This window comes from Palaemon carinicauda, chromosome 20, assembly GCF_036898095.1.
Source record: "Palaemon carinicauda isolate YSFRI2023 chromosome 20, ASM3689809v2, whole genome shotgun sequence".
Lineage (NCBI taxonomy): Eukaryota > Metazoa > Arthropoda > Malacostraca > Decapoda > Palaemonidae > Palaemon > Palaemon carinicauda.
In genome coordinates, this window is record NC_090744.1 from 18461511 (window position 1) to 18478330 (window position 16820).

Here is a 16820-nt window from a genome sequence, read left to right on the forward strand (position 1 = left end):
TTATTTATGTAACAATAATCATAGATAACATTGAAATAATTAATAAATAAATGCAGTTATTTACAGATATTGCAACTAATAATTCAGGAAAACTATATGAAAAATTTAGCAAAACTATTTGATTAATAGTAGAGAGGAAAGGTCCCCTTCTTTCATTTGTTTTCATGTCAGCTACCCCCTAAAATTGGGGAAAGTGCCTTGGTATATGGATGTATGATGTATTTAATTAATATAAGTAAATAAAAAAACATTAACTGCTGTATTAAATATTATGTTAAAATGGAAATTTGTAAGTCCCTTTGGTGATACAAACATGAGTTTTACTGAACAAAATCAAACAAGAATATTAAAAATAAAACTAAGAATATTATGGCTGTTTTATTTCATTCTAGAGCTGAAATTTTTTTTACCAAAAACACTCCATCACAGCGACTATAAAATGGGAAATTTCTACATGCAGAAATTGCAGTATTTGCAAGATAATTCCTATTTATTCCTGATATACATTTTTACCATTTTCCTCAATCTAGCTATTTAAGATGAATTTAGACATGCTGTTAAATATTGCTACTACGACATAAATTGTAATTGCACAATACACTCAAATATTTATGATTTTTATGAAACTCCCTTGATGTCCATATTACTTCTCTCTCAAAGCCAGGTTTTATATTGACGTACTATACACACCCCTCTGAAGGTCCAGCACTTTGCTGCAGTAGAGGGGCTTGAGTGTCCCAATGATGGGCTGGGCAATGGTGGAGGGGTAGTTTATCCACCCTGGCAGGCTCAACCATACCGCTAAGGCCAGTTCTGAGAGACCAGACCAAGAATGGACCCTTATAGGCCTTCTCCTTTATTTTAAGATAGGCAAAGGCTAGGAGAAGGAAAACTCCAAAATCAAACCAAACAAGACCCCAACGGCGGAGCTTCCCAGCACCGGCGGAAGAGGGCAATGCCTGTCGGGCAGGCAACAAGGCGGGCCTTGACATAACAAGAACCCGGCAGCCCGATGCAACCAACATCGGAGAAGCCGCCTGTCTCATATGTCTTGAGCCGCGGTGAAAATGATGTGGGCCAAGTGTGTGTGCGTGGCCGTTGCAAAGCCACGACCACCCAAAACAATATACCTAGCTACTGGCATTCTGTCGTTTCCTCCACCCTTCTTCATCTCTTTCTCACCATCATCATCATCACCACCACCAGCAAGTCCTGAGGCGACAGCACTGTGGGTGAAGGGGGCAGGCCTGGATAGCTGGAAGCCCTTAGCTCACGACTGCACTCAGGCGGCGAGTCTAAGATTCAGTCGCTCTCTGGTGACGGTGCCGTGACACCAGAGTTCGGCAGCTGGACTCGTGACTGGGCTGGCCTATTGAGGACACCGCAGCCCACCCCACATGGGGAGGCCCCTAGAAAAGGTGGGGTAAACATCGGACACGGCAAACCCGTCTGGTCAGCTCACCGCGGCTGGCGGACATCCCACTACAGTGAACCCTCGCTACTTCACGGTTCGACCATCGCGGATTCACCACTTCGCGGATTTTTTCCATAACCCATATATATACAGTAATATATATATATATATTTATATGTATGCATGTATTTATGTATATATGTAGGTATGTATATGTGTATACATATAAATATATATATATATATATATACACACACAAACACACATATATATATATATATATATATATATATATATATATATATATATATATATATATATATATATATATATGTACATATATATATATATATATATATATAATATATATATATATATATATATATATATATATATATACATATCTAAAGTAGGAAGATGTGATGTAGTTCTAAGGGAAAAGTATGGGAAATATGTCTGGGTAATAAGCAAAGCTCTACCTCCAGTTTGTTTCTTCATTATGATCAGAGATAAATGTAAACAAAACATTGGTTGCCATTTTTTATCGTGCTTTTTAGCGTGTTTAGGAAATGCATGATATAAAATCACCTTTAATATTTGTGCCTGTTTTAGTTTAGGGTACTGTAGTACATGCATTAAGCGTTCTGTACATTAAAGGGTAGTTTGTTAACAGAACTACGTACAAGGGAAGGTTTTAAAAGTCTGAATATACATGTTGAATAAATAGGTAAATATGGTGTCACTACTTCGCGGATTTTCACCTATCGCGGCCGCGACTGGAACCTATCTACCGCGATAAACGAGGGTTCACTGTAATGCGGTCGAAATAACAAGAAAAAAATATTAACCTTAGGTGCGTGGAACATCCGCACCCTTCAAGACGTGACGAACACCAACCGCCCGGAACGACGTACAGCCCTCGTCTGCAAGGAGCTAGCCCGCTTCAATGTTGATGTGGCGGCTCTTAGCGAGACCAGACTACCCGAAGAGGGCAACATCAGGGAAGCTGGAACAGGCTACACCATCTTCTGGAAAGGCAAGGCCCTAGAGGAGCCTCGCATCCACGGTGTCGGCTTCGCCATCCGTTCCCAGCTAGTGCAGCAGCACAACCTCGCTCCCAAGGCCATCAGTGAGCGCCTGATGACTGTCCGCATCCCCATCACGCGGGACAGACATCTCACCCTGATCTCTGTCTACGCCCCGACTATGACCTCAACCGATGATAACAAAGCTGCCTTCTACACCCAGCTCGACCGCACCATCCAGGCAGTGCCCGCCAATGACAAGCTCGTTGTGCTTGGCGACTTTAATGCCCGAGTAGGCAAAGACCATCGCCTGTGGGAGGGAATCATCGGCCGCCATGGCATTGGAAATTGCAACGCCAATGGCCAACTCCTACTGGGTCTGTGTGCAGAACACCAACTTGTGGTAACCAACACCATCTTCCAGTTACCAAAGCGACAAAAGACCACATGGAGACACCCACGGTCTAAACACTGGCACACCCTGGACTACGTCCTGACCAGAGCCAGAGACCGAGGAGACGTCCGCATCACCCGATCCATGCCCGGAGCGGACGACTGCTGGACGGACCACAGACTCCTCATCTCCCGACTCTCCGTGACGACCCTACGACCACCCAGAAGGGCACCTGACAGCGTACCACACCAACGCTTTGATTGTAGTAAGCTCCGCAACCCACAGGTGGCACAGAACTACAAGGAGGCCTGCGAACAATACCTCGCAGACCCTGTGGGTCAGGCCACTGTTGAGCACCACTGGACCACCCTCAGAAACGCCATGGCCCGTGCCGCAGAGGAAACACTAGGCTTCACCACCAAGAAACGGCAGGATTGGTTTGATGAGAATGATGCTACCATCTCTCTTCTCATTGAAACCAAACGACAAGCACGCCTGACTTTGGAAAACCAACCAACAGCAGCTAACAAATGTGCTCACAAGGTGGCTGAAGCTGGTTGCCAAAGAGGTATCCGTGAAGCCCAGAACACCTGGTGGCAAAGAAAAGCTGCAGAAATACAGAGTTTCGCTGACCAACGTGACCTGCGCAGCTTCTATGCAGCAACAAAAGAAATATTCGGTCCCACACGGTCATCAGTGGGCAGCCTGAAGGACGCGGATGGGGCCACGACCATCACCGACAGCGAGGGCATCCTGGCCAGGTGGAGGTCTCACTTTGAGAACCTCCTCAATGACCAAGCAGACACCCCAGACGATCTCCTGCGAATGACCCCGCAGCATCCCGTCCGTCACTGGATGGCACTACCACCCTCCATCCATGACTTCAACAAGGCCCTGCAGCGCATGAAGCCCGGCAAAGCCCCAGGGCCAGACAACATCCCGTTGGAGCTCCTCACTCACGGTGGCCCCGGCTTGAGGAACCGTTTGATGCTCCTTATACTGAAAATATGGGAGACCAAGACCCCCCCCAGTGACTTCCGCGATGCAAACATCACTACCATCTTCAAGAAGGGAGACAGGGAGAACTGTAACAACTACCGGGGAATATCACTACTAAGCATCGCGAGTAAGATTTTCGCTCGGATTCTCCTTGACCGCCTCCTTATTCTCGCAGAAGACGTCTTGCCAGAGTCCCAGTGCGGCTTTCGACCTTCCCGCGGGACCATAGACATGATCTTCTGTGCGCGACAACTACAAGAGAAGAGCTTCGAACAACAGCCCATAATGTTCATCTTCTGGGATTTGAAAAAGGCCTTCGACAAAGTACCTCGACCTGCAATGTGGGCTGTCTTCAAAAGATATGGCTGCCCACCCGATTTTGTCAAGCTGGTGTGTGCCCTCCATGACGGAATGGTTGGGAGAGTCTGCCACCAGAACTCTCTTTCAGACCCATTCCCCATCAACGGCGGCCTGAAGCAGGGCTGTGTTCTGGCCCCGACGTGTTTCTCGCTATACACCGCAGCAATGCTCAACGAGATTCCCCCAGACACACCCTCAGTCGACCTACGTTTCCGCATGGATGGAGGCGCTTTCAACCTCGCTAGACTCCGCGCCAGAACCAAGACCACCTTGTGTGCAGTGCGAGATCTGCAGTATGCTGACGACAATGCCACCCCAGGTCAGACGGCAGAGGACATGCAGTCGTTAGCTGATGCATACAACTCTGCCTACGAACGCTTTGGGATGCAAGTCAACTCAGACAAAACCAAGACCCTCGTCCAACATCCACCAGGACTGATGCTCCCCAACTTCAATACCACAGTGAATGACCAACCGTTAGAACAGGTGGACCAGTTCTCCTACCTAGGGAGCATCCTAACATCAGCTCCCACAAGCAAAAAGGACGTGGAGAACAGGATCAGGGCAGCCCACTCCACCTTTGGCTGACTCAACCGCCGCGTATTTAACAACCACGCACTGACAATGACCACCAAAATAATGGTGTTCAGGGCAGTAGTCCTCTCCACGCTCCTGTATGCATGTGAAACATGGACGCTATATAGTAACGATCTTAAAAACCTAGAACGCTTCCAACAAATGAAACTGAGGCAGATCTTGAAAATCCCCAGGGAGAGCCACACCACCAACATTGAAGTCTTAGAACGTGCCTCGCTGTCCAGCGTGGAGGCCACCATCATCCACCACCGCCTCCGCTGGATAGGACACGTGCATAGGATGGAGCCATCTAGGCTCCCAAAGAAAATATTCTACGGAGAACTGACCCAGGGCACCAGACCACGAGGAGCCCCGAAAATGCGCTATAAAGATCAACTAAAGCGCACCCTGGCTCTAACTGACATCGATCCTTCCTCATGGGAAGAAACAGCCAGGGACAGGAAAACCTGGAGGAGTACAGTACACCATGGCACCGTGGACTTCGAGGAGAGGAGGAGACAAAATGAGGAGGCTAGGAGGAGAAGAAGGAGAGAGCGATTAGAACAGCCCCGCCCACCACCTACCCTCCCTTGTGAACACTGTCCGCGACTCTTCCACCACAGACTAGGACTTAACAGCCACATCAGGCATAAGCACCCACCCCATAGATAGGAGGCTGATGGCTAACGACAGAACCCAATACTCGGACACGAGTGGGCGCCGACGACGACGACTATACACAGCACCTTAAAACTAAAAATTTTCCTTTTTTCTTTAAATAGGCTTAGTCCTCTAGTACAATATTGAGATAATGCCGTGGTTAATGCCAATAATCTCGGTTTGTGTAAGCCGCAGTCTGCCTTTGTCTTTTCAGTCTCAAAGTTGAAACTAAATCACTATCCTTTTGCCATCACTAGTCAGTGAGGAAGAGGGGGTACAGTATATGAACATCGGGTGAGTATAAAAACAATGAATTCTATTACAAGTATTAGAATTCTATTTATTTTTATCAAACTCCCCTGGTGTTTATAATACTGATTCCTAAATTCTGATGGAAGTGGATCAGTAAAGGCAAGAGATAGGATATGTAGTCTTAAACTAATAAAATTATCTAACACCTAAGGCTCACCTTTTGGCCCTATAACAGGGTAATCAATAATTACCAATATTCGGTGTCATAATTCAAGTGTCCAGACTGTGAACTATATACAACCCCACCATCAAACTATTGTATACACTTTTAAGTTACTCAATACTGTGTAAAAAAAAAGCTATAACAACAAATAAATTTATATAATCAAACAAAACGTTATCATTTAACCCTTTTACCCCCAAAGGACGTACTGGTACGTTTCACAAAACTCATCTCTTAACCCCTATGGACGTACCGGTACGTCCTTGAAAAAACTGCTATTTACATTTTTTGTGCATATTTTTGATGATTTTTTGAGAAACTTCAGGCATTTTCCAAGAGAATGAGACCAAGCTGACCTCTCTATGACGAAAATTAAGGCTGTTAGAGCAATTTATAAAAAATATACTGCAAAATCAGCTTGAAAAAAAATAACCCCTGGGGGTTAAGGGTTGGAAAGTTCCAAATAGCCTGGGGGTTAAAGGGTTATACTACATCCCACAAAAGCCAAAGGATCTGCAACATGTGAGCAAAACACTTCTGTCTGTTCTTGAGCGATGTCTCAATACGTCCACTTTTGGTCGTCCTCACCGATTCCAGATTTATGCACACACTAACAGATGTAGAGACCATCTGTTTGAAAGAATTTTTATTCTTAACAGAGCCGCTAAGACGTTCTACTTCCTTGGAATAAACAGCGGTAAAAAGATGACTCCCCTCACATTCGTCCAGGTTAATGCCCAACCTTGTTGCCTCCTGTTTAAAAGGTGGGTCACTCATGAATGGCATCAGTGCCCAAACTCCCTCTCCACCTAAGCTAGAACCAGGGAAAGCCAGGGAATGACTGCTGATGACTCGGCAGGTAGGTCTGAGCTAAACGTTAATTTCCTTTTACGTTCAGAATTCTTAACATGGTCAGCTACCATCTGAACATACCATTTCATAACAAGAACAGTAAGCAAATACATTCTTCACAACAATTACCTAAATCGCAATAAAGTAGTCCAGCACGAGACACAAAGAAAATTTGGATCATGATCTTCCAGTAGTAACTGCCACAATTCTGAGTTATTGCTAACAAATCCAAAAGATATCTCTTATTATTGCTATTAACCTAATTTTAAAAAACCACCCAGTTTAGCGGAGTGCATACCTATACTGTACTTTTTCATCAGTCATAGAGAAGACTTAAAAAACCAAGGGGCTGTGCGTATCTTAGCCAAGGTTATTGTCATTAACCGCCAGATTCGCTCAATATTGTACTAGAGGCATAAGCCTATTAAAAAGAAAGAAAAGAAAACAGGAAATGTATAGTTTTAGGGTAGGGTAAATATCGATATAAAGCCAGGCTTTGAAAGAGAAGTATTTTAAACATCATACGATATATAACTTCCCTAATGTTCCAAACTACAGTATTTCCACCCATAAAAAAGAGAGTGCTACTATCATTATCTATTGAACTGGAAATACAAAAAATCTTGAATTTACATGTGGTTTAAACAACTTGATGATAAACATAGCGTACATGTTTTCCTACAAAACCAGATGAAACTGCTATTTACCTCTTTTCTGGCTTGTGGCTATATGCCTACTTACAATAAAACAAATCAATATATATCCTTATGCACTGAATAAATTACTATACCTGTCTGATGATTTGTGCCTTTGGCGTATTTCCATGCCACTCCGTCTCGGCATACTCGGTGATTTTAACCTTCTGACCAATAGCCATTACTGTTTTTGTTGTTAGTGCTTCAGTATTGTTGGAAAGATCATTATCATTGACAAGGCTGGACTTATTGCCCATAATAAGGTTATTGTTAAGTTTGTTATCAGTGTTTTCTTGAATGTTATCCGCTGTTAGTGTGATGTCCTGATTATCAATACGATGCCGAGGAGTAGAGGTGCTGCTTTCTGAAGTTTCTTTTTCCCTGAAATCAGGATAAAATTAAAGGTGACTGTTGATAACACTTACACCATGACGTGTGACCCACAATGCAATATAAAATTCCCTTTATGAAGCAAAGGACAAAACTAAAAACAGAGTCAATTAATTTATTACATAGTAAGCATGAATTGAAAATATCAGACGTACGATCGCTTCTATTCTATTTCTTTAGAAATGTTCCTTACTTTTTCCAAATCAGTCGCAATAATGTGAAGAATAAACCTTAGCAAGTTCTAAAATATTTTCTTCTAATTCTCAAAGCCTGAAAAAGTAAAGTATTGTACATCAGTGTTGTTCTCTGAAGGAACATTAAATCTGAACAAAACATCTGGATGGCTTTTTGTATCAGTTCTGAGGTCTATAAAGATATTTTTGTCCCCAAATTCAAGCCAGCAAAAATCTTAGGCATTAGCCAAGCATTTATGACAAAGTTTAGCCGATATGGATAAGAATGAGCGTAATAAATATGCAAAGCCAGGTATAAACTTCCTAGTTTGTTGATAGATAACCCTTTGAAGATTTCATCTGTTATAATTAAGTTGAGTGACGAGTTGAACTCACTTCATTCTCTATGCTAATACAGATGATAGATTACAGAAAACAAGTTACTATGATAATGTAGGAGGAAGAAACTGTTGTCAGTGCCTAATAACTTAGTAAACAATCTGGACCAATTATAATACTGTACTCATTATCCAACAAACTATAAATTTCCTTATGAATTTTAACTATTCTTAGAATGTTTTGGCTCTACTGGTTGTCAGTTCTCTTAATGAAATCAACTATGATAAGTATTGAGAATATGGTGATATCATTAAGACTATAGGGTGTTCTGATATTAACCTAATATACATTCCAGATCATCACAAAGATAGATAACCTTTTACAATTGGTCTTACTTTCCACTAAATTTCATAGATTCAAGACCGAATTCTTATTGGTGTATAACAAGTGTGTAACAACACAGAGAAATGAAAAATTATATTTCACTGCTTTACTACAAAAGCAAAGGCTAATAACAGCAATATTATTAAACCTATAATACTTTTATTATGACCCTTATGTTTTCTAATTATATGTACTGCACATTACTTTCCCCCAATTAGGAATTTTCAAATTCAGTTCACCGAGAAAATCTTTAAAAATATATAAAATTGAACAATATTTGGAACTTATCTTCAAATATTTATCCTGTTTAAAAAAGAAAATTCTACATTAGTTTTAAACATTCTTAAATCCTACCCTACATGTGATTAAAACTCAACACTTAAATAAATCTTATAAATATATTAATTTCAAAATCACTTCGAATATGAACAAGGTTTCCGTACTATCTCTAATGAACTCTTTTAGACACATATAAAGATCAATGCCTTCATCTCCTAAAATATTTATGCAGTGAAATATACCGATCTATATACTTCTACTCTTACTTCCTACTGATCAAATCTACTTTCCCTTACAGACTATATTAAGCTCACTTGATCTCGTGCACAGGTGAAAGGTGTGCTAGTACAGAGGTGTCCACAGACGTGTCAAGCCCTTCCATATACCCACTCTCCTCAGAGCTCCAGTAGCGTCGGACCTTGCTACCGAACTCCCCAGGCCCTAAACGGCGATCCCAAGAGGACCAACCAGTGGATTCTGAATCGGGGGTTGTTGGGGAGATCTCGCAGCTGCTAGCCAGGCCTGACGAGCTGTAAGCCAGGGTGCAAGCATGAGACGTGCAATGCAAAATAAAAGCCCTCTCGACAAACAGCCGCCAAAGTTACCATCATCTACGAGCATTTGAAAACTAGCTCATGAAGTTCAGTGCTTCTGTCTTAGATACCAGTCATCAAAGTCTCCTTTAAGCTGTCTAGATATTGCAGTGCAATTTAACTTGAAAAACGATATAAACGAAATTATTTTATATAATGCTACAAATTCACTGCCTTGAGCTGCAGGCTATAAATAAATAAAATAAAAAACACTGCCAAATATGCATTTAAAAACTATTATAAGAAATTAGTTTTACTGAAAGAACTCTGGACAAAATACAGTACTTAATGTAATTATATACTGTATGTAATTGGAAAAGTTCTTAGATCACTGTAATAAAAGTACTAGAGGTTTTGAAAGATTCACTTATCTGAAATAAAATAGTAGTCTACTAAATTACATCAAAGAATAGTAAATCAAGGATAGTAGAAAGAATAGAAAGCTGATAATATTCCTTCAGAGTACCAAGGAAATAGACCGTTTTTAGAAATGGGAAATACATTTTGTAAAAGGCCTTCCAAATTCAAAGATGAAGGAATCAAAATGAATAGCCATTGCATGTATAAACATATGAGAAGATAAAGCACAGAGCAAACAGTTGTATACAATTGAAAAAGTAAATGTATTAATTCACATGAGGATAGGCTAGCTCTAATACCATGATCAATTTTCACAGCCAATAATTGTGTTGTAATTTTCACAGCCCAATAATTTGAAGTCGTAATTTTCGCAGTCAATCATTGTCGTAATTTTCACAGCCCAATAATTTGAAGTCGTAATTTTCACAGCCAATAATTGTCGTAATTTTCACAGCCCAATAATTTGAAGTCGTAATTTTCACAGCCAATAATTGTCGTAATTTTCACAGCCAATAATTGTGTCGTAATTTTCACAGCCCAATAATTTGAAGTCGTAATTTTCACAGCCCAATAATTTGAAGTCGTAATTTTCACAGCCAATAATTGTGTCGTAATTTTCACACCCCAATAATTTGAAGTCGTAATTTTCACAGCCAATAATTGTGTCGTAATTTTCACAGCCCAATAATTTGAAGTCGTAATTTTCGCAGTCAATCATTGCAAGTCGATCTTACTAACAATATATCATAAGTAATGAGCATACTCAATTTTGCAGCAAAGATTTGGAATATATTTACCTGCATTCTATATATACTGTATTCATCTAAACAATAATGTACAGAAAAGCTTCACCAACGGCATCAAGCATACCTTAACTTAAAAGAGTAATAAGTAAATTTATAACTAGATTTAGCAATATCAGGCTGACACTTAAAACTAGAGTGAGTCCCTTATTCACTAAACAATATGATTTGCTATCTTAATACACATACTAGCATTATTCATGTTAGCAAATTAAACTATGAATACAGTACATTATACAATGGAAATTTAATTATATTTATACAGTGCAATATTTTGTTATTCTTCCATACACTATACAAAAATAAATTTCTAAAAAAAAAATCTTATTTTACGTAGAATATTTGGTTTTAAAATTTTGGAGCTTAGATACAATACATTATACCAATTTTTCCCACAAATGGGAAATCCTGTATATTAAATTTCAATAATTTACATCAAGTTTATGATCATAAATGAATCCTCAAGGCTACTAGTACAATTTCAGGGAAATCTCAATAGAGTAAAAGTAACCAGGATAATCATCTTGGAAAAAAAAAAGAAAAGACGAATGATAAAGTGACATTACACAGTCATAAAAATCATCTGCTAATCTCATAAAAAAGGGAAATTTAAACTAATCTCTCATTTCTGTAGGGGAAAGCTAACACGTGATTCAGGTACTCTAGATTCAACTAACTAGCTACATTTTGAAAATGTATTACTGTATCAAAATGAAGGGCAAAAAAAATTTAGATCCAGTAAAACCTCTAAGGTACAAATCATAATTGGTGGCAGTACAAAATAAAAAAAAATCGGAACTACAGTAGCACAATGAAATGCAATGCTGGATAATATTAATGAGGCATACATAAATCTCTTTTTGTCACTTACAGAGATAAGAACTTAACTCATACCTGTCTGATTGGAAACCATGAGGTATGCAAGAGAGAAATCAATGCAAAATATTCATTAAATTCTAAAGAAAGGCAATTTGTATATTGCTATGTCAATATTCAAACAAAGAATACTCAAACTATGTCCTAACAATTAAAAAAAACTATGTAGTTTTTATGAGCTCAATAATGAATAAATTTTTTTAATGCTTTTGGTAATACTTGACATTCTATTAAAACTAAGTAAAAATATGCCATTGTTGAAATTACAGTAAAAAAAAAAAAAAAAAATCAGGGATACATATGAAGTATTAAAATACAGGAATAATATTCTGTATGAAAGTTAAATAAGAATTCCTTTCCCATTATTACAATTAAGTCAAGTAATTATACTGTACCATAGCTCTCAAGTCAGAACTTGGAGAATACAAAATATATTTGTACTATAGAATAGTTACAGACGCAGGACCATAAATACGACAAGACATTGAAGTAATGTACAGTAATGTACAAAACAAGAAAGTTTCAGAACTAATATATAAATTGGAAGTGTCTATGAACATGAGGATACTTTTATTTTTATTTCAATCTGTTAAACTACTAAAATCTATTCTCTTTCTAAATAATGTATAGTGCAAAAACCTATGTAATGACCGCAATTGCCTGTAATGTATACAGTAGTGCAAAACACCTATGTAATGACCACAATTGCCTGGAAATAATTTATTTTGTGGTTCTACAACTAATCATATACAGGTACGGATTCTTTTCTTTTAACATGACAAAACAACTTTTTGCTAATGAAATTCAACATAGCTTACAGCATCTAAGTACATTCTACACGAAAGGAAGGACTAATTTACTTCTCTGACTGCTTCATATAAATACTGGTGCTATATCAAATTGAAAGCAATATTTATATCACAGATATATAAGGCTTTATTGTTTTTATGTTTTACCACACCTCTTCAAGGAAGACAAGCCTAAGACCAACTAGCTGCTTAAAATATACATAAAATATAGTCAATTGTTTCTTACGTCTTACCACACTTAAAAGTTTCAGGTAAGACAAGCCGAGGAACAACTAGCTGCTTAAATCAACCAAGTCATTGGTAAACAATGAAAGAGATTTCTCTACTAAAAATTAGTCTTTCTGGTTCCTATGTGCAATACTCTAACTCCTGGATTTTGTCAGCAGACTTCCTTCAAGAGCCAAGAAGAGGGCTCCCAAGCAGAAATGAAAATATTTGTAACTAAACTATCAAGACCTACTACAAAATTCGCTGTTGTTTACACAAAATTATAAACTACAATTTCATTCTTTCCTTATCAATGATACTGTATAAGTATACGTAATATACTTAAGAGGTGGAATCAGACTACCTATTCACTTCCTATTTCATCAAACTGGAAATGATGATGTAGATGGTGTAAAAGGTACCTATAATGTTTACAAGCTTTAACTTAAGTTTTAGTGTCTCAAACGTACACTTAATTTCTGGATATAGAAGCTAACAAGGATGGCTGTGGACTGTTTCTCAACATCAAAGATCTTAAGTTTACAGAGGGAATAAAACTGATGTGGATGTACATCAACAGAAAATTTCTACTTCCAAAGACCATCTCAATTGACTGTGTACCTATGTTATTATTCATGAAAATCAACCAAACCCATTGCTGATCGATACCGCCATGATCGCTGGAGTTTAAGCTATGTGCATGAGAGTAACAAACTATTAAATCACAGATGGTTACAGGTATACAAAAATCATTAATTCAAGGTGTAGAAAGAGACGTAAGGTCAGGAAAAATAACGTAAGAGGAATTTCATTTTTACATTTAATACCCAAGGAGGAGTGACGTAAAGTAGGAACTGATGTGCAGTATGTCAAAAGTAGGAATCGACAAACGGTAAGAATTGATGTGCATCAAACCAACTTATAGCAGGGTACAGTATTACTGTATGGTGTGAACATTTGGGTCTGCAATATCTCATTCTCTTTAAGTATACATAAGACACTCATTGGCATATGGGAATTAATTCTTGTCTCCCTTTTCTATGAAGGTTCCCAGAGAATGAGAAACAAAAGATACTGGTTCTCCATCAAATGGTCAATGGCATGGGCTAAACCAACTCATAATAATCTTTAGAGAAGGATGCCTTAGGGAACACCAATATAATTCACAACACATATATATACAACTGCCAGAAACGAGAATGTTTCATAGCTAAGAAACTTCATAATAGCTTGCTTTAACTGTTTAGGGAGTACTCTTCTATAAGACCTAGTAGAAAAATCATTAGGTTCTACTACAAAGGTCAGACTGACCCATATAGTTTTCCTTAATCCTCATGAACAATTTCTCCTGGCTAAGGAAAGTCACTTGGTGTAGTTTTCCGCAGTGGAATGCCCTAGAGAAAATATGACTGGTACTGCCTCAGGAATGGAAATGGAAAATCCCTCTCATTAGCAATGGGAAATCAGTTAAATTGAGAATAGTTACATTGAGAAGGGAAAAACAAATCCATCTGATGACAAGAAAATAAAGTTGGCTCATTTTTCTTTCTACAGATTCAACTACTGTATGAAAAAGATGTAGGATTCCTGCTAGCATAGCAAAACCAGTTACACCAACTGTTAAGAACACTCACCATGAATAGTAACCAACAAAAAAGAGTGTCAATACCAAACTTAAGCTTAGAAAATGTAAACTGATGGGAGAAATTTATCAAGAGCAATGATCACGTCAATGCCCCTATCTACAGTACTTCTATGAAAATGGTACCAAGAGATTACATTACTATGCTTGACAACAGAGATGAAGAACTTATAACAAGGAAAGATCTCGCTCATCTATCCACTGAAATGGTATCTTGAGCAGCTACTAGGCACTAAGCGTGTCTTTCCTTAATCGGGTGAGTATACCAAGCAATTATAAAAGGTCTTTATCTTCTTCATTAAGGCAAAGATTATTATTATCCAAGTTACGCTTCATATTAACCCTTGAATTTCAAGTCAATCTAAACATCAAATAAACACTTTAATACAGAATTTCCTGTAATTATAAAAGGCAAGGCATGAAAATAACTCAAATAGAAAATCAGGTTGTCTCTAAATTTCAATCGTATACATCATTACTTTTAATGGCTGTTTTACGACTAAAACTAGATGGGGTCTTACGTGCTAGGATAAAGGAAGGCGATTGGGAACAGCAAATATTAAAAAAAAGGGGGAGACAGCCTTGTATGCTTGACCCATAAATCTCATGCATATGAAATGCACTGCAATCTCAATTAATAAGACAAACTAAAAATTAGTAACCCAATAAAAAACTTACTTGTAATAATGACTAAAAGTATAAAGGCCTCACTTAGCTACTTTACGAAAGTGCTAACATCACCTTAATTACTAGTAAAAGTGAATTATCTTTACTGCTCCATCCTGTTGTATCAGCTGCATCCATTTACATTTCTCTAAACAACATAACTCCTCTTTAACAATTTTTCACAAACGAGATAAAAAACATCAACAATAATGGGACCTCTCTTCGTTTCTAATCACCTTGACGGATAGCTTGCCAAAAACGCTATACTGCTTTCAAAATAAATTTCTGATCCCTACAGAATCAATACATTTAGCACTGAATACTGAAACATGATTGTTACAACTGTCTCACAGAAAAGAAAATACTGTATCACCACTTTTAAACATATTCACAACTTATATTAATAAAATGTCCCTAAATCAGTTTGAAATTCACTCACCCACAATTAATCTTTTATAGGCTATAGTTCTATATCTAAAACACATCACCTAAGAAACATACCGGGTAGTTTAAAACATTTTGTTTAGATTTGCCCCCTTTTAAACAGGATTGATTTTAAATCATGCTATACTTAACAATGTTATTCATACGAATGTTCTAGTAAACACTGAAACAAAGTTAAAGTTAAATAGCCGGTGTGAATGTATTATAATTAAGAGAGAAGGCTAGAAAATAAAATTAAAACCAAACGACAAAGGCTGTTTTACAAACAGAAACAGTCATTCATTATTTCATTAGAAAAATTAAATATTTTTTTTAGGTTGGTTCACTGTTCACCAATTAAACAATATATGTTTTAAAACATTACGAGTGGAAATGAATTATAAGTAATAACAAAACCTCAATTTTTTAAAAATGAAAAATTTTCTAAGCTCTCATTAAATCACACTTCAGAAAAAAAGAAGTCAAAGACTTCTGGAACCTTTATGTAAAATTATAACAAAACCTTAAGTAGTAAACCACAAATAAAAGTTCAATAGAACCACTAACAGAGTTCCCTCCCACGGGTAATAAGAATACTTTTAACTGCATCTAATTTATGAGGATATTACTATTAAGGTTGATTCACACTATCGGTCCGGCCACGCTCCAGTCTCGGTTCGGTCTAGGTACTGTACACACCTTCGGTAAGATTATAAAAATAAGGAAAAAAGCATAATTTTATAGGAATATTGTTCAGTTAAACTAGGAAATGTATTTACACAGTGAATAAGCCTGTTAGTGTACATATTGATTTTTTTCTATCATGACGGAAGTGGCAGTGTGAACGTTTCCATTTAAAATCATGTAGTAATATTTGACCGCCATGACTTGAGCGACAGCAGTGCGACTGGCCTGATAGTGTAAATCAACCCTTACTGTACTACCAAGCTACGACCCAACTAGTGAACCAAGTTCCCTCGTGAGCAGAAAATCTGACGTGTAAAAAGTAAAAGTATGTTGTATAATTGATAGGAAATTGGTTATTGTTCTGCTATAAACAGTTTTTTTCTGGTAAACTATGCGAGCCCCTAACAACCTAATTATACATCTCGAGAAGTGCAAAATGTAATTTTTATTGATAACAGTATTTCTATGTGAAGTTTCATTACAAAAGAGAACACGTGAGAGAACAAAAGATGAAGCAATAAACAAAAATAGGGAGAGAAGGTGAACAGAAACTTAAAGTTGGATACAAAAACCTGTTTTACAAGGTAATAAATGTATGCATTGAGTGAAAAAATGGAAGTAATCGATTTGTACAAGTAAATATAACATACCAAGGCAAGATGAGAGAAAAGGAGTCACAAAATAGGAGAGGCAAGAAAGGTAGCAGAATGTCTGTTAAAGACTGGTATGAGACTCTAGT

General features: G+C 38.0%; 1 protein-coding gene across 1 annotated transcript in view; it reads right to left on the minus strand.

Annotated features, from left to right (window-relative positions):
* LOC137659677 (uncharacterized) overlaps window positions 1-16820 on the minus strand; it is an 85985-nt gene that overhangs the window by 11599 nt on the left and 57566 nt on the right. Inside the window, exons 13-14 of the mRNA XM_068394502.1 lie at window positions 9330-9545; window positions 7546-7831 (exon numbers count right to left, since the gene is read on the minus strand). Coding sequence (XP_068250603.1) covers window positions 7546-7831; window positions 9330-9545 — 502 coding nt within the window. The remainder of the gene's footprint in view (window positions 1-7545; window positions 7832-9329; window positions 9546-16820) is intronic.